The sequence below is a fragment of the Leptodactylus fuscus genome, chromosome 2, assembly GCF_031893055.1.
Source record: "Leptodactylus fuscus isolate aLepFus1 chromosome 2, aLepFus1.hap2, whole genome shotgun sequence".
Taxonomy (NCBI): Eukaryota; Metazoa; Chordata; class Amphibia; order Anura; family Leptodactylidae; genus Leptodactylus; species Leptodactylus fuscus.
The window spans coordinates 18,609,373-18,636,629 of record NC_134266.1 but is presented as its reverse complement, the minus strand read 5'-3'; the positions used below and the strand labels follow the sequence as shown (position 1 = coordinate 18,636,629).

Here is a 27,257-nt window from a genome sequence, read left to right as displayed (position 1 = left end):
CCATGATCCTTCAATCTGCTGATCGGTGGAGGTCTTTGAGGTCAGACCCTCAGCGGCATACTTGGTCTGACATCTGGGCTTGGCCAATGGCTACACAATGTTGTGGATAATACAAGGCCTTGTATGCAGCATTGTACACCCATTAGCTAATGCACCAGGTCTCTGTGCCGAGGATCTTACCGATCGGTGAAAGTTTATGTCCAGATAACCTCTATGAGAATCTGCATGAGCGAGAAGGTTTCCTTAGAAGATCCGCTGACTCCACAGTCACCTTTTTGTCATATTTTACAAGGTGAAGCCATGAGACTAAATTGACACTTCCAAATTGCTGTGAAAAGTAAATTAGATTTAAATGAAGGCAATTGCCACTTATTACCAGGCATCGAATTAAAGCCCTGAAGGATCGGCGCGTCTAAATCTTCATCACCGTGGCTGAGACTTAATATAATAAGCAGCCTATTTTCGGTGCATCTGGTTTTGGGAGAACATCGAGTACACACTTCTTGCACACATGATCGTACGTGTTTTAAACATGTTGTCCTAGGATTAAAAATGACATTTCTTTGTTAGATGATGGAAAACTTGGCAATTTTTGAATTTAATATTTTTCAAAAAAATCCATGTGTTATAGGAAATTTCCAGGTGGGGGGACATACGGGACCCGATATCAAAATGGAGCTTCACGTCTTTAGTTATTTTACCCCACCAACACCTCCCTTCCTAGGTTTCCAATTATACCTGGAAAATCCCTTTAATATTATATATAATGGCGCCCCCTGCTGTTATTTTGATTCCCTCTTAGAATGTCCATCTAATGCATTTGTATGCCCCAATTCAGATTTTCCGGCCTGGCCAATAGCAGGAATCACTTCTACCCCCCTGTACGAGAGGATCTAGGAGATAGAGCTGAGCTTTGTACTCATAAGGTGGACATTTTGAGAATGAATGTGTAGTACAGTAGGGGGCACTATAAGGGGCTTTTTTTGTACTGTTCTTTTGAAAAGCATTTTACATATACGCATAGATAAAATCCACAGGATAGGTGATAACTGGTAAGGGTCCATCTGCTAGAACACCCACAAAAACGTAGGTCCCCCATTCTTCCATAGAAATGGAATGGTAGCGTACCGTTTGAGTGTTGTCTCATTCAGATGGGAGACCCCATTTCTTGTGATGTGTGTAGACCACAGTGTCCAGACCCCCACCATCAGATACTTTTCACGCCTGCTGGGAATAGGTGATAAGTTTGTATTACATGGACTGTTATTCATTTGAATGGCCACATGCAATACTACATTTCTCCTGTAGTGGCCACTGTAGGGATAATGAGCAGCCGATGGCAACTCTTCTTAGCGGAATCATCCAGATTGCAACATCAACTACAGTAATTGTGTCTAAATAGGTTGTTACGGCCCCAGAATAAAGTATTGAAATAGAAAGAAAACCTTAAGAAATGGCTCTTTAATTATCTGTGGATTTATATGTTTTAGTGACGCAGAATCCTTTCAGTGAGCGCACGCGAGGAGTGACTTCAGGCAGCGCACCCTTTCACGTAATGGGCCAATATATACAATTACATACCGAGCGGTCACATTTATTGATGCATTTCCTATTGTGCAAGATTTCTAACCGCGACTTATTTATTTTCGACAAAATGACTTAATGCGGTCTTCAAATAGCGCTGTTGACATTTTATGGTAAAATAGAATATTTATAATGGCTTCTGGAATATTCCTGATTGTATGTTGTACTATTGTGTGTGACAATGGAGCACACGGCACTGGAGGCCGCTTGTGATTCTACAACCATGTGATATTTTTATGTATTCAGCAAACAAAGCCTGAAATGGGAGGGGGGTGGAGGGTGAAGCACGTGAGGTTGAATAGCTTTGGTTTACAGCCCAGATCTACTCAAAACCATAAGATTTAACCACTATAGATTGGGCCTTGCAAAAGTATTCACCCCCTAGAGAGTCTGAATTGTATATTTTTATATATACAGTACAGACCAAAAGTTTGGACACACCTTCTCATTCAAAGAGTTTTCGGTATTTTCATGACTATGACAATTGTAGATTCACACTGAAGGCATCAAAACTATGAAGTGTCACATTTGGATTTATAGACTTAACAAAAAAGTGACAAAATGTCTTATATTCTCGGTTCTTCAAAGTAGCCACCTTTTGCTTTGATTCCTGCTTTGCACACTCTTGGCATTCTCTTGATGAGCTTCAAGAGGTAGTCACCAGAAATGGTTTTCCAACTCTCTTGAAGGAGTTCCCAGAGATGCTTAGCACTTGTTGGCCCTTTTGGCTTCACTCTGTGGTCCAGCTCACCACAAACCATCTGGATTGGGTTCAGGTCCGGTGACTGTGGAGGTCAGGTCATCTGGTGTAGCACCCCATCACTCTCCTTCTTGGTCACATAGCCCTTACACAGCCTGGAGGTGTTTGGGGTCATTGTCCTGTTGAAAAATAAATGATGGTCCAACTAAATGCAAACCGGATGGAATAGCATGCCGCTGCAAGATGCTGTGGTAGCCATGCTGGTTCAGTATGTCTTCAATTTTGAATAAACCCCAACAGTGTCACCAGCAAAACATCCCCACACCATCACATCTCCTCCTCCATGCTTCACGGTGGGAACCAGGCCTGTAGCATCCATCCCTTCACCTTTTCTGCGTCACACATTTGGGCTGAGGGGAAGGACTGGAATGTTATATTTTGTTTCTTTGTTACCATCTATGCATGGCTGAGCCTAGCTAGGGGGTATTTGGTCAAAGCTTTTTTTTACAAATGTGACCCATATCTATGTAGATTAGCTCTTCTCCAGATGAAAGGAACTCTAGTACCAGCAATAGGAATCAGCACTCTTGGTCAATGCCAGACCCATTATCTAGCCTTGGAACATGACTCTTTCTGGGGGGGGGGGGGGGGACTTGTGATTCGTCTGTACAGGGCAGGGTAGTGTTTGGCTTAGTGAGAAGCCCTTTATATTGCACAGTTCCCCTCCGAGATGGCCCGTACTTGAAACCTGAAGCAGTGGATCCAAATCAGGGCCTTTTGTGTTTTCGGCTACTGCACATCTTTAATGCTTATTGTATCTGGCCAGACAAGGTCTATGTACATAATGACGGTCTTAACACATACTAATATGGTACGAGATGAAAATCCCTATAATGCGAACCAGCCAGGAGCTAATTGTTCGGTACAGATTATCGCCGCCGACTCTGCGAAGGCCGGAATTATTGGCGTTTATCTCTATTTTACATATTTAACCTGGAACTCGACTTCTCCTTCCACCTCTGCCGTTCTATCGTTTAACCTCGTAGCCTCGGCTAAGTCTCATTAACCTTCTGTTCTTTTCTTGGCTTCCATTGCTCGCTCTTCATTAAAGATGTCTTAAAAGCTAAAAATCCGAACATGGAGCTAAATCATTTATTTTGAGATGTAATCTCCAGCACAAATACAGAAGATTCCAGGGCGAAGGTAGCTGTCAGACGACGTTGGATGTTGACGTCCTGACTTTGATCAGGAGTCTGTTATGTCATGTCTCGTTCCGTCTCGCCTTTGTATTCTGATCTAGCCTCCTCTCTGCTCCGTCTGGGTCCTCATCACTCATCGCGAGCCCTCTTTGCTTTCCATTGTTGTTTTTCTTTGAGTCTGCGTTTCGTAGCTGGCTCATCGCCTTAATAGAACATGAAGAGTGGAGCAAAAGTGCACCTGGGTTTTCATTGTTGTATTTTTCACACTTCAGCTCCATTTAAAGGAGAACTCCATAGACTTTGAGCGTGGGCAACTCATAGAGAATGACATCTGTGTCTATACAATGGATATCATTGTCCTTGGGAAATCTTTTATGATAGCCACTGACTAATATGTTCCAAGTATCTCATTTGTTATATATTAAAGTATCTGCCATCTCTTTGTAAGTGTTCCGAAACCTCTTCCATTGCTAAAAAGTCCATTTATAAATGGAAACGTAACTGGAGACAAAGTTGGATAGTAGAGGGGTGAGGAGTCGGAAACATGGCTTCAGTCTGTGTACCATAGCCTATGTGGGACACTATCATGCTGTGAGAGGGGAGAGGGAGCAGTAAAGGAGAATACATCTTTGTTCAAGTATCTTTGTATATACGATAATCTTTACATGGAAAAATTTGATGCACAACCAGCGTTGATTGGCCGAATGCTATACAGTCGGCCAATCAACGCTGGTTCTTCTCCTACCTTTAGAAGTCTTCTCCTCGCTACGTCTTCCGGCTCTGAACTCACTCTGCTAGGCATCGGGCCTGGGCAGAGGCGACTGTGCATGCCCGTGCTACAAGAAAATGGCCGTTTTGACTGTAAGCGACCATTTTCCTGTAGTGCGGGCATGTGCAGTCGTCTCTGCCCAGACCCGATGCCTAGCAGAGTGAATTCATTGCCGGATGACGACGCCGGGACGCTGCGCGGAGAAGACTTCTCGGAGAATTCAGCCCGACCCTCACTCGTGGACTTGGTAAGTTGAGTTTGATTGAATGTTGCCTACCCCTGAAACGTGCATTTTTCCCCCATAGAGTATAATAGGATTTGATATTCAATTCGAGTAGTCTAATATTGAGGGGCTACTCGAAACGAATATCCAGTATCTAACTACTCACTCATCTCTAGTTGTCAACAATTATTTTTCAAATTTATGATTTAGCTTCAGAATGGGGGGCGGACTGGAAGCCTTTGCATGGATCAACTGTTGTGGAGGTTCGTCCAATCTGTGCACTATACAGTGCACAGAGCCAGAAGCATTCAATAAGACAATAAGAGCTGAACTGCAGTACCAGCACTTGGCCACTATACAGGAAACAGAGCCAACTGCCTCTGGCTCCATGCACTGTGTAGTACAGACAGGATGTACCACCAGCAGAGGTTGACTGTCACCCCCACCGATCAGACATTTATAGACTATTCTATGGATAGGCCAAAAATAAATAAATAAATTGTAGTCAACCCCTATAAAAACATTCAAAGACTGCGGCTTAGATATAAAGGTTTTCATAGACTTGAGATATTTTTCAGTAGGATCTCTCATCATTTTAACATTTGTGAAGACAGCTTGGTTGTTCGAGGATATACAATCTATATCTGACAGATTTTTCTTGTCTCCTTCTATCATTATCATAGATGTCACCCGCGGCTCGAATCTGAGACTTGCAGAACAATTAGCTAGCGTGTCAGCAGATTGTTCTTATAGTTATTGATCTCCACGTCCTGTAGAATACTTGGCTTATACTTCCACCATTCAGTGTCCTCCTGTTCTAGTCCCAATAGGTTTTTATAAAAATTCACCATCTACCGTCTCCAGACTAGAATTCACTGTCTTGAAGGATGACTTCTTCCATATATGACTACTATAGAATATTATGCAATTCTTCTACTTGCGCCATATGCCACTAAACTTCCCACTTCTACCATACGCATATCATGACAACAAACAGCTGACTCAAAACAAAAAGTGTCTGAAAGCTTCATATCATTGTCTTACATATAATACTGGACCATCTAAGCATGGTGGTGGAGATACAGTATCACTCTCTCCTTTCCCCGGTGCTCCGATGCCTCCCAGTGCGGTCCAGTCCATTGTTCTCTTCTGGCAGAAGTCCCTGCCTCATGTGACCACAGCGTTCAGTCAGCTGCCTCCGCGAAGGACACGTGACATCACTACCTGTGACGTCGTGGGGTCTCTTCCTGAGGCCTTCTGCAGTTACCACCGTGGCCAAGCAGCGTCTTCAGCGAAGGGAGCCTTGAGAAGACACCGGAGCAGCAGGACTGTACCGTGCCGGGAGGACACCAGTGCATCAGGGGCAGATGAATATAATTTATTTTTTATTTTTTTCTCCTCCCTTGGACTATTATAAAAATGTTTTTTTTTTTTTTTTTTTGTGGAGACTGAAATTGAGATTTGCTCATACACTAAAAAAAAAATATAGATTTCATTTTTGGGCAAAAGCCAGCCTGACTATAAATACTTCATCTTGTTGGCATGTCCCACCAAAAACATTATGTCAACAGATATTGATCCATTTTTGGAACAAGGGCTGCTCAGTTATCCTCACTACGCTTGAGAACTTCATATATGTTTATTTGGCTGTGCGTGAAATCTGACGCCTGTGGCCAACTTTGATGTCTTGTAAAATGGAATCTCCTTGAAGGGGTTTCCAGGACTTCTTACTTGATGACCTTCCCTGCCAATCTTCAGCTAATGAGCCGGAATCCTGGGTCTTGGATCCCTGACAATCTTTGATACTAAAGAACATAGATGGAGAGACAGTGCCCAGCACCATATGGCAAAACTGTAGGTATAAAACCAAAAATATAGGCATTCAGATGTCCTCTCACGTGGCGTAGTTTTGATGTGTGACAACAACACAAAAAATGTAAGTAAGGCTAGGTTCACACCTGCGACTGCGGTCCACTGGGGGATTCCGTTCCCCATTCCACTTGAAAAACTTTTCACCCTTTTCCTGGTGAACTCCGTTATAGTCTATGGGGTCTGCATGTTCCCGCAGGTAACCACTTTTTTAAGTGGATTTGGTTTCTGTTTGGAATGGCAGGTACCCCCGAACAGAAACCTAACGTAAGCAGAAGGAGTAGAAGTTGGAGCTCTTGTAGGCCAAACCACACTACCGGATAAACCTAAAGTTCAAGGATTACCAAATGGAAACCAGAGGAGGGAATCGAGAGGAAGAAAAATCCTGCCAAATTGCTCATGCATTTATGTCCAATCATACCACACATTTCGGGGGAAGAACCAATTTGTCAAATGGATCTTTAATTGATGACTAGGGTGAGCGATTGGGATTGGAAAAGATCGGATTCCGATCGGCGATTGAGCAAATTTCATGATCGAGATCGGCTGGAAAATTATCAGAAATTGGGTTTTAAAATCGATCTTGAAATCTCAAGATTGGCTCAACCCTACTGATAACCTATCCGTAAGCAAAGTCAACAATTAATAAGTCTTGGAAAATCCCTTTAAGAGTAGGTGTAACTTAAAGGAGACTTATCATTTTCAAAAAGTTTTGTTGTATCAAAAGTGAGACTAGTATGATCCTGGACACAGAGACCTTCCTAGATGGCGAAACCAAAGGGGGCCAGTGATGGTTCTGTTGTGGTCACCTCGATTCTCTAGAGAAATTCCAGATACTTTGCCGGAACCTGTACGTCGCTCTCTCTATACTTCGAGAAGAGCTGATCATAAACAAATGGTGAAGACTGGTGCAGGTCTCTCCAACCAATCCCCCCCACACGATCAAAACCTCTCGCGTGTCATTATGACCGTCAGGAACCTCCAAAGTCTGTTCCTAATTAGAGATGAGCGAACAGTAAAATGTTCGAGGTTTGATATTCGTTTCGAGTAGCCCCTCAATATTCGACTACTCGAATCGAATATCGAACCCCATTATAGTCTATGGAGGGAAAATGCTAGTTTCAGGGGTAGGCAACATTCGATCAAATTATACTTACCAAGTCCACGAGTGAGGGTCGGGCTGGATCCTCCGTGCAGTCTTCTCCTTGCAGCGTCCCCGCGGCGTCTTCTGGCTCTTCATTCACTCTGCCAGGCATCGGGCCTGGGCAGAGCCGACTGCGCATGCCCACACTACAAGCGGACATGCGCAGTCGGCTCTGCCCAGGCCCGATGCCTGGCAGAGTGAATGAAGAGCCGGAAGACGCCGCGGGGAAGCTGCACGGAGAAGACTTCTAAAGGTAGGAGAAGAACCAGTGTTGATTGGCCAACTCTATAGCATTCGGCCAATCAATGCTGGTTCTGCAATGAACTTTTCCATTCTAATAGCAAGTGGTACTCGATCGAGTTCGAGTATTTTGAATACCGTAGTATTCGATCGAATACCTACTCGATCAAGTACTACTCGCTCATCTCTATTCCTAATATGATCCAACTGCGGACCCCATTATATTTTCCGTTGAGTCGACCCTCATCTGGATTCATTCCAAATAGAATCCATGGCAGTAGTGTGAACAGAGCCTAATACAAATGGGTACATGATGTAGATTCCTGTAGACTCCATGTAATTAAGCAAAGGCTGTTTTCGCATTAGAGATCCCATAAAAGGTTCAATGTATCCCCCCGGGGTAAGTCTTCTGTTCCATAGAAAAGGTTTGCTTAATGATGAAATATCCATTAATTGGGGAAAAAAGTGAAGACTCCCCAGGACTCCTGCCTGATCGTCTGCGCTTGTTATTAGCCGAGGAGCGCCGTACAATGCCCGGGTATTTATTCGCTTTAAGTGGCTATTTTTGTGGCATTTTTTTTAGAATGTTCCATTACTTAAAAAATATTAGACCTCTGCAAGAAGGAATTAAAAAATAAAATCCGTTCCCCCTCACAGTCTGTAAAATATAATCATGGCTAAATTGCTCGCCTAATTTTTGCATTAATGGATGCTTTTATGAGAAACTCTGAGAAACTAATCTCCTTAAAAGCCCTTCGTACAATTGCGGCAGTAGACTTGGGTTGTCGCTGATTGCCCAAAAAAAAACAAAAACCATTCCCCACAAAGGATTAAATAAAATAATGGATGGAAAGCTGGGTTCCTATAGGACAGAAGAATGGGTTATTTCTGTATATCCTTGTACAGTGCAAAAGTTTTAGGCTGGTGCGGAAAAATGCAACAAAATAAGAATGCTTCCAGAAATAGAAGGGTTAATAGTTTTTGTCAATGAACAAAACGGAATGATTGAAGAAAAGAGAAATCTAAATCCCATCCATATTTGGTGTGACCTTTGCCCTTTGCTTTCCATCAGTTTGTCTCGGTACTTGCAGACAGTTTTTGGCAGAACTCGGCATCTTGGAGAACTAAGCACAGATCTATGGATGTAGGCTTGCTCCAATACGTCTGTCGCTGCGTGTCATCCCAGACAGACTGGAAGAGGTTGAGATCAGGGCTCTCTGGGGGGGGGGGGGGGGGGGGGGCATATCATCATTTCCAGGACTCCTCCTCCAAAGGGCAAAGGTCACACCAAATAGTGATGGAATTAGAATTTTAATGGGATGTGGAATTTTTTGCCACACCTACCTAAAAATGTTGTACTATATTTTTCCTATATTTAAGTGGTACAGACCAGCTGGAATTAGGAAACATTTGAAACAGGAGGGGCGTGAGATCGGTGAAATCTGATTATCATGGGGGACACCTCCTTTAGCACACATTTAGGGGCAACACGGTGGCTCAGTGGTTAGCACTGCAGAGCTGGAGTCCTGGCTTCGAATCCTACCAGGAACAACATCTGCCAGGAGTTTGTATGTTCTCCCCGTGTTTGCGTGGATTTCCTCCATTCTACAAAGACAGTGATAGGGAAAAAAAATGTACATTGTGATCCCTATATGGGGCTCATAATCTGCGTATATACTCAAGTATAAGCCAAATTTTTCAGCCCAGTTTTTGTGCTAAAAGAGCCCCCCTCGGCTTATACTCAAGTCAGAAAAAAAAAAAAAAATCGGGGGGAGGGGGTCTATGACCAGCCGTAATATCAATGTATAGAATCTCCCATAAAATAGTGAAGAAAAAATAAAAAATAAATAAAAAAATAAAAGTTGTAAGTCCCTCCTTTCCCTAGAATACATATAAAAGTAGAAAATGACTGTGACACACATACACATTAGGTATCCCTGTGTCTGACAGTGCCCGGTCTACTGAATATAGGGGATCTGCAGTGCTCCTGTTCCGTTGGGAAGGGGTGAATAGGAGCACTGCAGATCCCCTATAGTCAGCCAGACTGAATTCCAAGTGGGGAAAAAAAACCCAGTCCTCAAGCTCAGGGAAGGGGCAGACAGACAACCAAAACACCCCCTCCCCTTCCCCTGCACCCAGCAACTACTGCACCCAAAAACTCCGACCATTTTAATTTTTGAAATTTTCCAGTAGCTGCTGCATTTCCCCCCCTCGGCTTATGCTCAAGTCAATAAGTTTTACCATTTTTCTGTGGTAAAATTAGGGGCCTCGGCTTATATTCGGGTCGGCTTATACTCGAGTATATACGATACATTTTTTAAAAAAATATTGCATACATTTGTAACTGTATCACTAATTTTTTTTGCTATATTATAGATTTTGTAAGCAGTTACAAAGATGGAAAGGTATCCTACCCATACTTCACCATCTGAACCTTATATACAGTCCTATGAAAAAGTTTGGGCACCCCTATTAATCTTAATCATTTTTAGTTCTAAATATTTTGGTGTTTGCAGCAGCCATTTCAGTTTGATATATCTAATAACTGATGGACACAGTAATATTTCAGGATTGAAATGAGGTTTATTGTACTAACAGAAAATGCGCAATATGCATTAAACCAAAATTTGACCGGTGCAAAAATATGGGCACCTCAACAGAAAAGTGACATTAATATTTAGTAGATCCTCCTTTTGCAAAGATAACAGCCTCTAGTCGCTTCCTGTAGCTTTTAATCAGTTCCTGGATCCTGGATGAAGGTATTTTGGACCATTTCTTTCTACAAAACAATTCAAGTTCAGTTAAGTTTGATGGTCGCCGAACATGGACAGCCTGCTCTCAAATGATCTGAAAACAAAGATTGTTCAACATAGTTGTTCAGGGGAAGGATACAAAACGTTGTCTCAGAGATTTAACCTGTCAGTTTCCACTGTGAGGAACATAGTAAGGAAATGGAAGACCACAGGGACAGTTCTTGTTATCAGAAAGGCAGAGAAGAAGAATGGTGAGAACAGTCAAGGACAACCCACAGACCACCTCCAAAGAGCTGCAGCATCATCTTGCTGCAGATGGTGTCACTGTGCATCGGTCAACTATACAGCGCACTTTGCACAAATAGAAGCTGTATGGGAGAGTGATGAGAAAGAAGCCGTTTCTGCACGTACGCCACAAATAGAGTTGCCTGAGGTATGCAAAAGCACATTTGGACAAGGCAGCTTCATTTTGGAAACAAAAATTGAGTTGTTTGGTTATAAAAAAAGGCGTTATGCATGGCGTCCAAAAAGAAACAGCATTCCAAGAAAAACAGATGCTACCCACTGTAAAATTTGGTGGAGGTTCCATCATGCTTTGGGGCTGTGTGGCCAATGCCGGCATCGGGAATCTTGTTAAAGTTGAGAGTCGCATGGATTCCACTCAGTATCAGCAGATTCTTGAGAATAATGTTCAAGAATCAGTGACGAAGTTGAAGTTACGCCGGGGATGGATATTTCAGCAAGACAATGATCCAAAACACCGCTCCAAATCCTCAGGCATTCATGCAGAGGAACAATTACAATGTTCTGGAATGGCCATCCCAGTCCCCAGACCTGAATATCATTGAACATCTGTGGGATGATCTGAAGCGGGCTGTCCATGCTCGGCGACCATCTAACTTAACTGAACTTGAATTGTTTGTCCAAAATACCTTTATCCAGGATCCAGGAACTGATTAAAAGCTACAGGAAGCGACTAGAGGCTGTTATCTTTGCAAAAGGAGGATGTACTAAATATTAATGTCACTTTTCTGTTGAGGTGCCCATACTTTTGCACCGGTCAAATTTTGGTTTAATGCATATTGCACCTTTTCTGTTAGTACAATAAACCTCATTTCAATCCAGAAATATTACTGTGTCCATCAGTTATTAGATATATCAAACTGAAATGGCTGTTGCAAATACCAAAATATTTAGAACTAAAAATGATTAAGATTAATAGGGGTGCCCAAACTTTTTCATAGGACTGTATAGCCGGCATAGAAGTTTTTGGCTTTTTTCATTTCAATGTTATTTTTTATTTTTGTATTTATTTTTTCCGCTTTTTTTCTTCTGTTGTTTAGAGTACTTTACCTCATTAATTAAGCTGTCAGCGCAGGGCGCGCAGGTAAAATATGTGGCGTCTTCCCCGGGTATATTTCTGTATTATTTATAGGAAGCGCTGATCCATAAACAGTCTCACTTTGCAGTTCCTGCCTATTAAAATGCAGAGGGAGTTTTTTGGCTGCACTCGCACGTACTTTTCTGAAGGGAAGCGATTAATCTCTGAGATGTGAATGATACATTGAACTACTTTCACAGATAGACTGGATCCCCATCTTAGCTCTGATCAGAATTTCAAATAGCCCCTGGAAGTCGATACCCTCTCTGGTCAACGATCCGAGACAGAACAAAATGTCATATACTAGGTAGCTTTCATTACACGATAGAGTAAGTTATTTCATTATTTTGTCCCGGGGGAACCAATGTGTCTTCAAAAACATTTAGAAAAAACTTATTAAAGAGACAAAAACCGGACTCCGCTCTACTTCTTGTGTTTTTTTTAAAATGCAGCCTGAAAATTGCAGGCTATATCTTGGTTTATATTATCGGTTGTCGTCATCCTTTGAAGTTTTGTTTCCATTGCACAATTTTTTTTCTTCAATTTTGTAAACAATTTTTGTTTTCCATTGGAAGTTTTGGTGATCTTTTTGGTCACTGCTGGATCATAGATTCTTGTATCAATCAATCAATCAATCAATCAATCAATCAATCAAACAAGCTTTATTGGCACGTCCGAATAGATATTTGGCATTGCCAAAGCTAGTAAAGTGGGGGGGTGGGGGGAGTTGTATGGGGGGGAGTGATTTGAGGTATAACAGTCTGTGGAGTCTCATCTTCCTCTTGTTTGGTGACAGCTGGACACGTATTGGGCAGCGATCTCCACAGTGGCCTCTTCTTCTCTCAGTAGGATGTAGAGTTTCCTCTTCTCATCTGCAGATATGAAGTCTGGGGTGTGGGCAGAGAGTCTTTGGAAGTAGACGGCCCTCACAGCTGAGTATTTGGTGCAGTGTAGCAGGAAGTGGGTCTCGTCTTCTAGGGCCCCCTGGTCACAGTGCTGGCACAGTCTGTTCTCCCGTGGCTTGTACGTCTTCCTCTGTCGTCCCGTCTCCATCTCCAGGCTGTGGGCGCTCAGTCTGTACCGGCTCAGGGTTTGTCTGTGTTTGGGGTGGCGTATTCTCTCCAGGTAGGTGGCCATGGTGTAGTCCATTTGCAGTGACTGGTACATGGTGAGTTTCTTGGAGTTATCGCTAAGTGAACAAAGAGACCCCTATGATTGCTAAAATAGAAGAGTAGAAGCGGCCAACTAGACACTGGGTGGCTTTGACTTTTCTTGGCTTATCCTTCTCTCCAAGAAGAGTCAATGAGCCATTTGGGTACAGCTGAGACCTTCTCCTTTATTATAGTCAAGGGGTTGTGAACTTGGTAGGTCAAGCCACCGACTCCTACTCCTCTATTTTTCCATAGACTGACTCCTTCCTAACTAGCTGACACAGTAAGTGAGACAGAGTGAAGTTGGAGTCGGTAACTTTTTTCAGACTTCACCCAATATCGGTCCTAACTCCGTAGCCCTGTCCCAACACCCGGACCACTTTAATGGGATGTTAGATTTTATTGTTGCTATGTGTGGTGTGTAAGTATATAGAAATGTTACTCCTGGTGCTTTAATTTCTTTGGTTCTATGTTATGATCAGTTGGACCCTCTTGATCTGTAAGTCCACAACCCTCAGTGTTAGGTCAACTACATTGAGGAGTTCCTTGGAGCAGTGGCCAGGCCTACACTATGCCACTTACTATAACTATATACAGAAATGGACTCGCTTTACGTGTAGGGGGGGATCAAGTGGTCAGAATCAAGGTAATGTACCAAATATCCTCCAACATCAACAATCTGTTCAGTTCTATTCCATTCCTTACGTACTACCGATCCTACCGGCACTACCGGTCATGAATAGATCTTCCTCAGTGTATCGGTGTAAGTGGAGAATCGGGTAAAAAGGAAGCCAAAGGGTCGAGTCAGTGGTGTCCAGGTAAGTAGTATGGCTCAATATTTCCGTCGCTCGACTCCTCCTCCTTCATAAATGGCGGACAACCATGGTCCCATAGAAGCAGTAAAGATCCTAAATCCAGTAATTGAATTTCCATGAAAGTAACTATGTAGCCAATTATACAATTAATTAATATTATAATATCATTTAAAATAGGAAGCCATTTTCTTACTCCATCCAAAACTGGGCCGACTCTGACTCCACAGCCCTGAAGAATCGATCATTTCTTGCCTCCCAACCGTCCTGAGCGTCTTATGATATAAGTTTCACGGACGTTGGTCATGAAAATGTTCCCTACAATGTGAATTTTTGTCTTACAATAACCTTCCAATGGAGATTGAAATGTTTCGCGGCTTGTCATTTTATAGTCAACGAAGTGGACAATGTAGTGAAGGCAATCCAAGAAGCATGTCTGTCTATAGGGCACGGTCTGGCGGTAGATTCTCCAACATCTACATTTCATAAGGACATGTATCACTTGTTCAGCTCGCTCATGTTTGTCTGTCTCATACCAAGCCGCCCGAAAATAGTCGTCAGATGGAGACGTCAGCAGAAGCTTTTACAAGACACAGATCAGTGCAGACCACTTGAAAGCTTTCTATGACATGATTTTAATGCATCGAGGAGGGAGTAATATCATCTCCATTGTGCTGAGCCAGCAGTCACTTATCTTACTATGTGCATGCTAAATGATGTTGAGGAATATCGCCATAGCTCTGTAGCCCGGACATCTCGGTGACTGTATATTAAGCTGGGCTTTTAAGTTGTCTGAGAAACCCAAAGGCTGTACCGTAATTTAGAACACAATTCTTTGGTCCGTGGCCATCAGAGTCCACCATTTTTTGAAATCGGTAAAACTCCCATATATGAGCCAAGAACTCCTGGCAAAGATGAGTTTACTGGAGGAAGACGGCTCAATTGTGTCATATTATCTTGGTGGTAATGTAGATGAATGGCAGTCCTTGTAATGTATTGTAGGTCCGAGTCTACCAGATCGATAATGATGGTGATCTGACCGGAATTGCTGCGAGCTGGGTCAACAGGGTCATGAAGACCTATGCCATAATATGAGACGGTCTGTCCGCTAGCCAAAGTGGAGGGCTATAAGAGGGGTATGCCGTAGAAGTGTGATAGATGCTCAAACCACCTCTGGGACCTACACAAAGGATTCCTTGACCCCCAACCCATAACCACTTTAGCTGTGGCTCTGTCTATTCACTTCTATGGGAGTTCTGAGTATAGCCTGGCAGGAGACTTGGCCTGACCTCATATTACATGGCCACTCGTGCACTTCATATACTGGGGAGTGTTTTGCAGATGGATTTTGAGGCATCCCAGCTCTTCCATTCGTTTCAATGGTAGTCAGTAGCAGATTTTTTTTTCTCTAGTGGATTATTTTTCGAGAGGAAAAAACTGTCATGATCTATAGCCAGGTGGATTCTACCTTAATGGCAGAAAAAAAGTGTTTTGTTTTTTTTAGGTCATGACGCTTCTTTTTCCCTCTAGCTGCACAATCTGCTCCTGACTCCCACCGAAATGAATGACAGATTTGAGAGATAATTTTTGGAGGTGCATTCTGCCGGAGACATCCACCTGCAATAAAACCTGAGTGTAACATTAGGGAACTCTCCCAAATTTTACACTTATACTCATTTCACCGACAGCTATTTCTCCCATCTTCTCTACACATATACACTTGGTTTACAAGCATGCATGTAAACCATGTGGGGCCACAGTGGAGCATAATATATATATATATATATATATATATATATATATATATATATATATATATATATATATATTATAATATATAGTGTGGAGGCCATGCTGGAACATCACACAGTGTGAGGGGGCCACTAGGGAGCATTATACTGTGTGTGGTCTACTATTATTATTATTATTGTTTATTTATATAGCACCATTAATTCCATGCTGCTTTACATTATTATATTAATTCCATGCTGCTTTACATTATTATATTAATTCCATGGTGCTTTACATTTGGGGGTTTACATACAATACACAAAATATACAGGTAGATATAATACTAACAATGACCGACTGGCACAGTGGGGTAGAGGGCCCTGCCCGCGAGGGCTTACAATCTATGGGGGGAGTTACTAGGGAGCATTATACTGTGTTTGGGAGCTACTAGGGAGCATTATACTGTGTGTAGGTACTACTAGCTAGCATTATTCTGTGTGGGGGCTACTAGGGAGCATTATACTGTGTGTGGGCTACTAGGGAGCATTATACTGTGTTTGGGGGCTGCTAGGGAGCATTATACTGTGTGGGGGAGCTACTAGGGAGCATTATTCTGTGTGGGGGTTATTAGGAAGCATTATTCTGTGTGGGGGTTATTAGGAAGCATTATTCTGTGTGGGGACTACTAGGGAGCATTATACTGTGTGGGGGCTACTAGGGAGCATTATTCTGTGTGGGGGCTACTAGGGAGCATTATTCTGTGTGCAGGAGCTACTAAGTAGCATTATACTGTGTGCAGGAGCTACTAGGTAGCATGATACCTTGTGTTGGAGACGGTGAATGTACTATAGGTAATAGTCCATAATGAGCTTTGATGTGTTCTTGGTGTGGGTGGTTGCATGGAATCTATTAGATGCTATAGGTTTTGAGGGTGCATTCACGTGTGCCTTTGTGGTTCCGTTACAGTTCCACTGGAAAAACAATGCATGCCGTTTTGGTGAGGTTTTTGAATTTTACAGGTTAAACCTCTTTATTGTGTTTCAGCTGTAAGACCAAAAGCCAAAAAAGAGGCATCAAAACTTCAGGTTTTTTTTTTTTTTTTGTCCTTCAGTAAAAATTATTTGGCAAGAGTGCCCCAGATCTAAAACATTTCGGAAACTCTGACCTATGCTATACTACGTGCAATGACTGAAGACTGTTGAACATGAAATGCACACGTGCACTTTTGTACCGGGGTTATATTTCAATATGGAGAGATAAGAACAAGTTTCACGGAAATCGTTGGACCTTCTAGTATTTGCAGGCAGTGTTTGTTCCTGACGTATCTGTGCACTGTTTGCACACTCAAGCTGGCAGTAGTCGGATCCGGCTTTGTGGTTTAGAAATGTGGTAGTTCCATTCCTAAAGATCTCCCAACTTTTTGGAGAATATTTCTTGTACAAGTCACTAGTCACAAGTTACGAGGGTGAAAACTACTTGTTAGGGCAATGGGGGGAATTTATTAACCCTGGCATTTCCTATACCAGTCTTAATATAACCCCTGAATTTTCAAGGGGCTGATGAATTTCCCCCCATGGTGGCCCTGAGTGGACACCTTGGCCATCCATGAAAAAGTTGTCTCATCTGAGAAAACCCTTGTCCATATAAAGTCCTAGACTTTTATGCCTGGACATCATGTAATCCTTACGTCCTCCTTGGAGGGGCGCTCATAGTTAACCATCCGACCACAAAGATCATTGCTCGTTTTTCATTTTCTTGCGTTGTACTTTTGTCTCGGCGCATTCTATTATCTCTTGCATTTATTTATAGGTTGTTCATTTGGCGAACGATTCCATTAGCACTTTCTTTTGTTGCGCTCTGAAAAATAATCCTACCGATATAAATGATGCATTGTCTCCGTACGTATTTATTGTCTGCGGCAAGAAGGCGCAACCCTATAAAATGTAGCTGTTCCGTGATGTATCTTCTCCTTCCACCGCAGTTCCATACTTTGTATTTATGATGGACCTTTCATCGCGGTCGCCGTTATTGTACGTTATCCGGTGGTGAGGTGGAATTTATTGGTCCAAGAAATAGCCTAAATCTGTCTGATTGTACAAAACGGCGCAGAGAATATTTCCGGAGATGTTTTATGGTGGCCAGGGTACAGAAGATGTTTCCATAATGAACAGAAAGACCTTCACTCCTCAGGATCTTCTGTATATTCATAGGGAAGGGACCGTACGTCAGCACCAGTCCGTTACTAACACGGACAGATCATTGATTTAGTGTGAGGACCTTCGTCCTGTATTGGACTGGGGCAAAGAGACTGGAGTTACTGTTAAACTGCCCATGGACATTAGAACAGTGGGGCACGTTTCGGAGTTAGTAATGGATATCTGCACAGATTGGACGTTTTCAGTAATTTTTGGTGGTTCTTGGGTTTGTTGCTCAATGGCTTGGAGTTGAGCAAATCCAATAGAGGTGGGACAGAAGGAGTAAGGTCTCCCATTAGGGAGAGACTGGTGTAGGAAAAAATTTGCTTTTTTTTTTTTTTTTTTTTTTTGGAGGGCAAACTCCTAAACAGAAAGGACTGCAAAAAGCAAACAGCTTCTTTAAGGAGAACCTTTCACCACCTCCATAAACTCAAGCTCTTTTGTCCTTTAATTGGCTCCTCTCCCCTGATTCCAGTACAGTTGGAATTTTTTCTCTAGGTCCCACCATTCCTGAGCAATGAGTGTAGTTACTTTCAATCCACCATTCCTGAACAATGAGTGCACTTACTTTCCAGCCACCATTCCTGAACAATGAGTGCAGTTACTTTCCATCCACCATTCCTGAGCAATGAGTGCAGTAACTTTCGATGTCTGATAGGCTAACTAGACTCTCTAATGTTAAGTGTCAGATAGGAACAGACAAAGAGGTGTGGCTTAGAGCTCTGGCACCGCCTCTGATTAGAGCTCTTAGTCACGCCCCCTTGTCTGCTGCTGTCTGCACTGTCTACTTGACTTTATAGAGTCCAGTTAGCATATCGGGCATGAAAATTAAAGGGTTGGGGCTAATGGAAAAATTCCAACTGTGCTGGAACTAGTGGAAAGGAGCTTATTAAAGAAAAGAGCTCAAATTGGTGGAGGAGGTCAAAAGTCTTGAATTTTTATTTTGTATTATATTATACAAGCCTACACACCTGAGATTTTTTTTTTTAAAGGGATCCTATCACTCAGACATTATTTTTTCTAAGTACCATGTTGGAATAGCCTTAAGAAAGGCTATTCGTGTCCTACCTTTCGTCGTCTTCTCCGCGCTGCCGTTTGCCTACAATCCCTCTTCTTCCGGCGGTGGCTTGTAACTTCTAAGGCCTCAGGCCTTGGGCAGAGCAGACTGCGCATGGCCACAGGCCTGTGGGCATGCGCAGGCCTGTGGGCATGTGCAGTCTGCTCTGCCCAAGGCCCGAGGCCTTAGAAGTTACAAGCCACCGCCGGAGGAAGAGGCTGAAGGTGACGCTGCTGAAGAAGAGGAAGCGGCGCTGGAGAGAGTTCTCTCGCAGCATTGGGGACGCCCCCAGTGCTGTCTGAGTGCTGGGGCCTGCCCCCAGTGCTGCGAGAGAGCTCATTAACATACCAACAAGAACCAGGTCTGAGTGATAGGATCCCTTTAATCTCCCATGAAAGATCATGCCCAGTAGGATTGAACTTTTTTTTTTTTTTTTTTTTGTAAATGGGATATTAAAACTATATTTTTAGTATCCCAGGTACAAAGATTCTGTGATTTTTTTTTTTCCAGCCTTGGAAATCTTGCAAATGAGTTTCGTTCTTTTTATATCTTGCTTTTTTTTTTTTTTTTCCTCACGCATGATTAATATTGCTTGTATTGGCATAGTTGTGTCCGTGTGCTGAGTCTAAAGTTTGTTGGGTGACACATTGCGGTCAGAAAAGTGGTTAACTAGCAAATAAAGATGTTTGAGGAGCTCTCATGAATTAATTTTTACAAGTACGTCAAAACAACAGATGACAAGTGGACTAAATCATAAAGTCGCAGAATTTATGTAGATTAAACGTCAACATAAAGAAGATTGATCGTCATTCCGGCAAGCCGGAGACTGATAAGACGTAGGAACAGATGGCTGGAAAACAAAGTGTGATTCCCAACAAAGTACTTTATAATGAATAAACACTGCTGGTAAATAAAGCATTGTTCGAAAATGTGTAACGTACATAGAGAGCGTCATAGACGATGGAGAAACTGGAGGACAACTGTATCTCAGGCAAGAATAGTCGTCTTCAGTTGCCTCTCTGCCATTGGATAGCTCAATGTCCCGTGTCTCCACCCACATAAAGAAATTCTAAGAATTCTAAGATCTAAAATTCTAAAATTTTAAAATCTAAGAATTCTAAGATCTGAAATTCTAAAATCTAAAATTCTAAAATCTAAGAATTCTAAGATCTAAGAATTCTAAGCCATTGGCAAATAATTTTGACAAAGTTCCATCCAACCTGTATGATAAGATTCAATGTATTTCTTGCTAAGGGCGAATACCATTGTACTATATATATTTATGGTGGGGCAACCCCAAATATCGGACTGCAGAGGAGAAGGGTTTACTCAATTTTCCCAAAAGCATGTCTGTTTTGTTTTTTTTTGGCGGGCATTTCCAAGCTTTTCCAGTGGTCGTGATTTATTGTCCCGATTTTGCAGCCTGTGGGTTTTTGTTTTTTTTTGCTCCATCTCGTATGTCTTTTAAAAATTCCACGTTTTTTGAGGAATTCTTTAGGTGTCCCTTTTATTTTAGTGGAGTTTGGAGCATTTTTTTTTTTCTAGCTGAAAATAGTTGAAAAAAACACCACTGGAAAAAGAAGCAGGTAGACTCTCTTTGATGTCAATGGGAACATTTTTCAGGTGTTTTAGGTGTTTTTGAAACCGAACAGCCTCAAAAACAACTCCAAAAGAAATCGTGTGAACCAACCCTGAGGCTAAAGCTCCACATTGCGGAAACACAACTTTTTTTTTGTTGAGTTTTTTTTTTTTTTTTTTTTTTTTTTTTTTTTAGCCGAAGTCAGAATTGGGTTGAGCATCAGGTAGAAGTATAAGAACTTCCTATATATTTCCCATTCCTTTTGTAACCATTCTTGGCTTTGCCTCAAAAAATTGCTGCAAAATCTGCAACAAAAGAAGCTGCGTTTCTGCAACGTGGAGCTATAGTGTAAATGTTATTTAGTATAGTAGTATTGCATCATGTGGAGTACACCACAATTTTTTTTTTTCATCATAGATATTTTTGTATGGTGATTCTCTCGAGTCCTCGTATAAGTATATGATAAGAATGATAAAAAAATAAATGTCGCCATTGATTGAGACTTCTATTGGAAAAAATTGGAACTTTCAGCCATGCAAATTGAATGCAACTGTGTCAGAGTTACCGTATATACTCGAGTATAAGCCGAATTTTTCAGCACAGATTTTGTGCTGAAAAAGCCTCCCCCCTCCCCCCTTGGCTTATACTCGAGTCAAGCAAAAAAAAATATATATATATTTTTTTTTTTTTGCTGACTCGATTATAAGCCGAGGGGGACTTCTTCAGCACAAAATCTGTGCTGAAACATTCGGCTTATACTCAAGTATATACGGTACATATAAAAGTAGAAAATGACTGTGACACACATACACATTAGGTATCCCTGTGTCTGACAGTGCCCGGTCTACTGAATATAGGGGATCTGCAGTGTTTCTGTTCCATCGGGAAGGGTTAATAGGAGCACTGCAGATCCCCTATATTCAGCCAGGCTGAATTCCAAGTTGAGGAACAAAACCCAGTCCTCAAGCTCAGGGAAGGGGCAGACAGACAACCAAAACACCCCCTCCCCTTCCCCAGCATCTACTGCACCCAAAAACTCAGACCATTTTAATTTTTGAAATTTTTCAGTAGCTGCTGCATTTCCCCCCTCGGCTTATACTCGAGTCAATAAGTTTTCCCAGTTTTTTGTGGCAAAATTAGGGGCCTCGGCTTCTATTCGGGTCGGCTTATACTGGAGTATATACGGTATTGCCCGGGCCTTAGCCTTCTTGGATACACAGCACTGGGGGGGGGAGGGCTTGTTCAATAGCCAGTTGCCTTACAGCCAGAAAGAGGTTTGTCAAAGAGATCTGGAACAAACAAAGAAACATTCTTTCCATATTTTTCTCCCAATTCTGATACAATATGCAGCAGAATATCACTCAGTGAGACTTTTTGTATTTTTTTAACTTTGTGAAAACTTGAGGCTTCGTCCTTCTTCCTTTTCATGTCATCCTCATGGAGAAGATAATGCGGGCCGACGTGTTACTGTTGTCTCGCTCTGTTGGCAGTCGAAAGTTTTTTTTATACATATATTTTTGAATATTAGGATACGGCACTTTTACTCTTCTTCAATTTTTTTTTCAGGCCGAACAATTTCATGCCACTTATAGAATGTCTTTTATCAAGAGCGTTTTAAGATGGGCAGGAATCCTTAATGACTGAATGGCGAGTTGTCCCCTTTGCCGTTTTCTGTCATTAAAATGTATGTTCAGTGAACAATGTTTGGAATATGAGATTGTAATACTCTTAACTCGGATTACATACAGTGCTCATATTGTACTCTTTGAAACGCCCCAGCAGGATACCGATAGAAAATGGAATATATTATACAGTGGGAGTCGGCATTACCATAATATGGAGACTTTATAGACGGTGAATAGGCTGCATTATGAGTTGGGCACCGAATGTCGCTATTAACTTTTTCGTTCCATAGAAATTACTCAATTTTTACTCTTTCTATGCGGGAATTTTCGGTGGAAAGTCTTTATTACGGGTATAGACTCTGTTACGTGAAATACCTGGTGCTCTGCGTGCACTTAATGGTGATCTAGCATTTAAAGAACCTCCTTAATACAATATTTTAGAGTGGATTTTGGTTGATCGGTATGATTTTATTACTCAATTGTTGGAATTATATTTTTTTAATTTCTTCCGATTCAGGGTCCTCGGGAATGTATAATGTATAGCATTTGGACAACTTGAAGAGTCACTTAAGTTTTGACCGTTTAGGTGTTCTTGGCGTTAGTATGAAACTTTTTTCTCTATAGACGAACATTGAGGTGACGTGTGAGAGATGTGGGAAGTCAAAAAGTTACCCCAAAGCTTGGGCATGCACATTGGCCCAGATTTATTTAGCCAAGTGGCCAAAAATGTGCCTCAACTTGGTGGACTTTTTGGCACATGACGGCAGGGTGGGGATGTCTTGTCTGTAAGATTTGCTATAACTCATACCATAACCGTCACCAGTTATACCACAAGTCTATGCTTGTTTTTGGCTAGATTTGGGAGCAGGCACCAAATTTATTATGGGGCCGAAGCTTCTTAATTTTGGCAAGTCTTTTTGTCTTGGGGAATGAATTAAGACTGCAGCAAGAAATGCCAGTCTTAATAAATTCTTCCCATTGAATAGATCAGACCCTCCATTTTTATAAGACCATCCAACCATCTAATCTTTATTAGAGATGAGCGAGTAGTACTTGATCGAGTAGGTATTTGATCGAATACTACGGTATTCGAAATACTCGTACTTGATCGAGTACCACTCGCTAGTCGAATGGAAAAGTTCGATGCAGAACCAGCATTGATTGGCCGAATGCTATACACTCAGCCAATCAACACTGGTTCTTCTCCTACCTTTAGAAGTCTTCTCCGTGCAGCTTCCCCGCGGCGTCTTCCGGCCCTTCATTCACTCTGCCAGGCATCGGGCCTGGGCAGAGCCGACTGTGCATGCCCGCTTGTAGTGCGGGCATGCGCAGTCGGCTCTGCCCAGGCTCGATGCCTGGCAGAGTGAATGAAGAGCCGGAAGACGCCGTGGGGACGCTGCAAGGAGAAGACTTCTCAGAGGATCCAGCCCAACCCTCACTCGTGGACTTGGTAAGTGTGATTTGATTTTGATTTGATCGAACGTTGCCTACCCCTGAAACGAGCATTTTCCCCCCCATAGACTATAATAGGGTTCGATATTCGATTCGAGTAGTCGAATATTGAGGGGCTACTCGAAACGAATATCGAACCTCGAACATTTTACTGTTCGCTCATCTCTAATCTTTATGGATGGTCTCCTGACTCTGGTGGTCCTAGTCTGCTCATGTAGACCACGGTTGGACCTTTAGGAGTCTGCAGCTTTCCTTGACATAACAACAATCTTCTTGGTGTCCTCGTTGTACATCTATTATGGTCTAGTAACTGTTCTGAACTTTCGTGAATCTCTTTCTTCTTTCTTTTCATGGTCCTCTGACTCTACGTCTGATCTTCTGACCAAGGCTGACCTCGTTTTCACTTTCAGTCCATTTCTCAGAAGGCTTTTCATAGTTTGTGATGTAATTTTTAGAATTCTGTAAAAGAAGCTTTTGTGAATATATTTTGCTGCCTCAAAAGCTCGATCTTCTAAAGGGATCCCATCACTGAGGTCACACCAGTACTTCTGGCAGTCAACCAGACCATCTTTCCTACGTGCCACCCACCAGCTTCTGTATTCTGATGTGTGCAAGCTACTCTATAAAATCATGTAACCACAAGTTCTAAAAATATAGCAGCTGGTCTAGTATTTTCCACATTGTAATTGCTTGGTTTCCTTTCCCAGGTCCCTGCAGATGGGAACGCTGGATTGCTGGCCGAGCCACAGATTGCCATGTTCTGCGGCAAACTCAACATGCACATGAATGTTCAGAATGGGAAGTGGGAGACAGACGCGTCTGGAACTAAGACCTGCATTGGGACCAAGGAGGGCATCCTGCAGTACTGTCAGGAGGTAGGTGCCTGCTTTCTAAGCACTCTTCTACAATGTTGTTGCGTTTCGTTCTACTTATGTTTAGGGAACATTTTGCATACTTATATTTTAGAACACGTATAGGTAGGTAAATTGGTTTTCGACAATTTACACTCGAGGGTTGTCCACAATTTTTATTTATGGCCTATCCCTAGCATAAGCCATAAATATCTAATGGGGGACCTGCACAGATCTGCTGTTCAGTGCAACTTCTGGAATCTATGTACTATACACTGCAAAGAGTCGGTAGTGACCGGTTGCCGGACTTCAGCTCAGCCCCCATTGTCTGCCCCCACTGATCAGATACTTATGGCCATAAATAAAAAAAATTCCTGACTGTTTTAACTATTGTATTATGACAGCCTGTATTATACTATAACTAGCTATACCCGCGACTTTGTCTGCGGCCCCCACACCCCTTGTGGGCCCCACCTGCAGTGCGTCCCCGGCCCCCCCGCCTCTGCCTTGTGGGCGCAGCGGGCCGGTCCAACACCAATGCGCCCATGGCCCCCAACTTTGCGCCTCGCTGGCCCACTTCCTCTCCTCTTGCCCCTGGCCCCCCACTTTTTTCCCTAACCGCTCCCCCATTCCCTCACTCCCTCCTCCCTTCCCAACCTGTGACCTCGGACCCCCTTACCCCCTCTTTCCCATACCACCCCGGGCCCCTTTTCCCCCCTTCTACATACCCTCCCCTAACCTGTGCTCCGTTTTTGCCCTCCCGAAACCAACCCTCACACCGAACCTGTGACCCTGGGCTTTTTCTAGAAGCTTTGCATGACTTAAGAGGTTCTTCAAGCCTTGGTATTGATGGGTTATCACTATCAGATCAGTGGGGTCTGACACCTGGAACCTCTGCCGATCAGCTATTTTCAGCACAGTGTATGGAGTTAGAGGCAGACATCTCTGTATACTGTGTACTGTCTATGGGCACTCTATTACAGCTCAGCTGCCATTCCAGTAAGTGGCTGCTAAGCTGCAATAATACGACATAGACCATGCACCTTGTTCAGGACCGTTTGCTTCCAGCTCCATAAATCGCTGTTTTGTGGGGTTGTCAGCTGTCGGACTCCACCAATATGATGTTGATGACCTATTCTATAAGCTATCGGTATTAGGACTTGGAAAATCCCTTTAAGGTTATGTCTAGTTTTATAGTATTTGAATGATCTTTAAGAAAGTATTGCAGACGCTTTTTCCTACTGAGAGGAAATTCTGGTGGTGCAGACGTGTCCAAAATGTCCAATATACCATACTCTGCTTTATGCATCGTTACGTTACTGTATAGTGTTTGGTGTAAGGATGTCAATTCCTAGAATACAAATGACCTGAGCACACTCTGTATGGCAAAGGATGCTGGGAGAGTTCAGCTCTGAAGTCTGTAAATCTTGAATGCAGCTTGAGAATAATACAGGCTGTATCTCAGACTCCATAGAGAAGTTGTGTGTGTATACAAGGTTACTCAACTCTTTATGTGGAGTAATTCAGTGCGTGAGCTATAAAATTGGAGTTAATGGTAAACCTATATTTTATAGTTAATTCCAGTGACCGAGAATGTCTGACATGTCATGGAAACATTGCAGAAATTCTCCTAGGTGAAGGTCAGTGACTTGAGATGTCCAGGGATCACAAAGATAATGGCCTCAGCGGCTCTTGTATAGAAACGGTGAAGGGTTCTCCGGGGATAGATCATCGAATGAAGATCTGTGGGGATCAGCTCTTTGAAGTGGCAGTGGTGCTCTCTGATTGTTGCTGCCTCTACATACACCATGTTGTGGGAAAAGATGGAGAAATGTGAAAAAAATAAGGATCTAAAGGACTTTTTTGAAATGGTAATGGCAAGACAATTGGGACAGAGCGTCTCCAACATGGCAAGTCTTGTGGCATGCTTCCCTATATGCGGTGCCCAGTTCTTACCAAAATGGACTGAGGTCCAAAGATGGATGAGCAGAACCAACAACTGGGGCATGGTCATCTAATGCTCATTGATTTACGCAGGGCATGGATACGCGTCCATCTGGTTGGACCCATAGAAGAGATACCGTAGCACAAGTTGCTGTTGAAGTTACTGCTAGATGGAATTCACCGCTGGCAACATATCTACCGAAGGTCTCCACAGACTGGTCAGTGGACACGGGAGCATCAGACTGGACTATGGGGCAATGGCAGAAGGTGGACTGGTCTGATGAATTACATCTTCTCTTACATGATGTGGACAGCCGGGTGCGTGTTTGGCACTAACCCTTGGAAGAGATGGCACCAGGTTGCAGTATGGCAAGGAGACAAGCTGGCGGAGGCAGTCAGATGATGCAGACAGTGTTCTGCTGGGAATCTTGGGTCCCAACTTCATCTGGATGTTACCTTGACATCTACCACCTACCTAAACATTGTACAGACCAATTACTATATTGCAAGCCAATGTCAAGACCCGCACAATATTAACCAGCAGGGACTTTTAGGAGATAGAAAAGTTCATGGAACAAACCATACTACCATGGCAAACCCCATGTAGCGATGAGTCAACCTCGCAAGATTAGTTTTGAGAATATTTGTAGGGTTCGCTGGGAAGATTTGTTTCTATCTGAACCAGAAGTGCTATTATTGTACACGGGGGTCTCTTCAGGTCCCAAAGTATGATTGGAGGCCACAAAGGGTGCATTTAGCAAAAATTTAAAAAACAAAACAATGTATACTAAATTTTCTTGGCCTCCATCACAGAATGTGGTCGTGTTCCACAGGTTCCTTATTGTTGTCCGGGTCTGTCCCTGACGTTACTAGCTCTAGGTCACTGCTGAGACCCATTATTGGGCCTGAAAGAGGACCTTCCATGGTTTTGGGCACAGACAGTGTTATATACTGCTGGAAAGCCGACAATGCGCTGAATTCAGCGCAATGTCGGCTTT

The 27,257-nt window shown here is 42.7% G+C and overlaps 1 protein-coding gene across 4 annotated transcripts in view; it reads left to right on the top strand.

Moving 5' to 3' along the window:
• APP (amyloid beta precursor protein) overlaps positions 1-27,257 on the top strand; it is a 217,671-nt gene that overhangs the window by 41,326 nt on the left and 149,088 nt on the right. For all 4 annotated transcript variants that reach the window (XM_075263474.1, XM_075263476.1, XM_075263475.1 and 1 more), the window contains exon 2: positions 24,172-24,339. In XM_075263474.1, the coding sequence (XP_075119575.1) occupies positions 24,172-24,339 (168 nt within the window). The remainder of the gene's footprint in view (positions 1-24,171; positions 24,340-27,257) is intronic.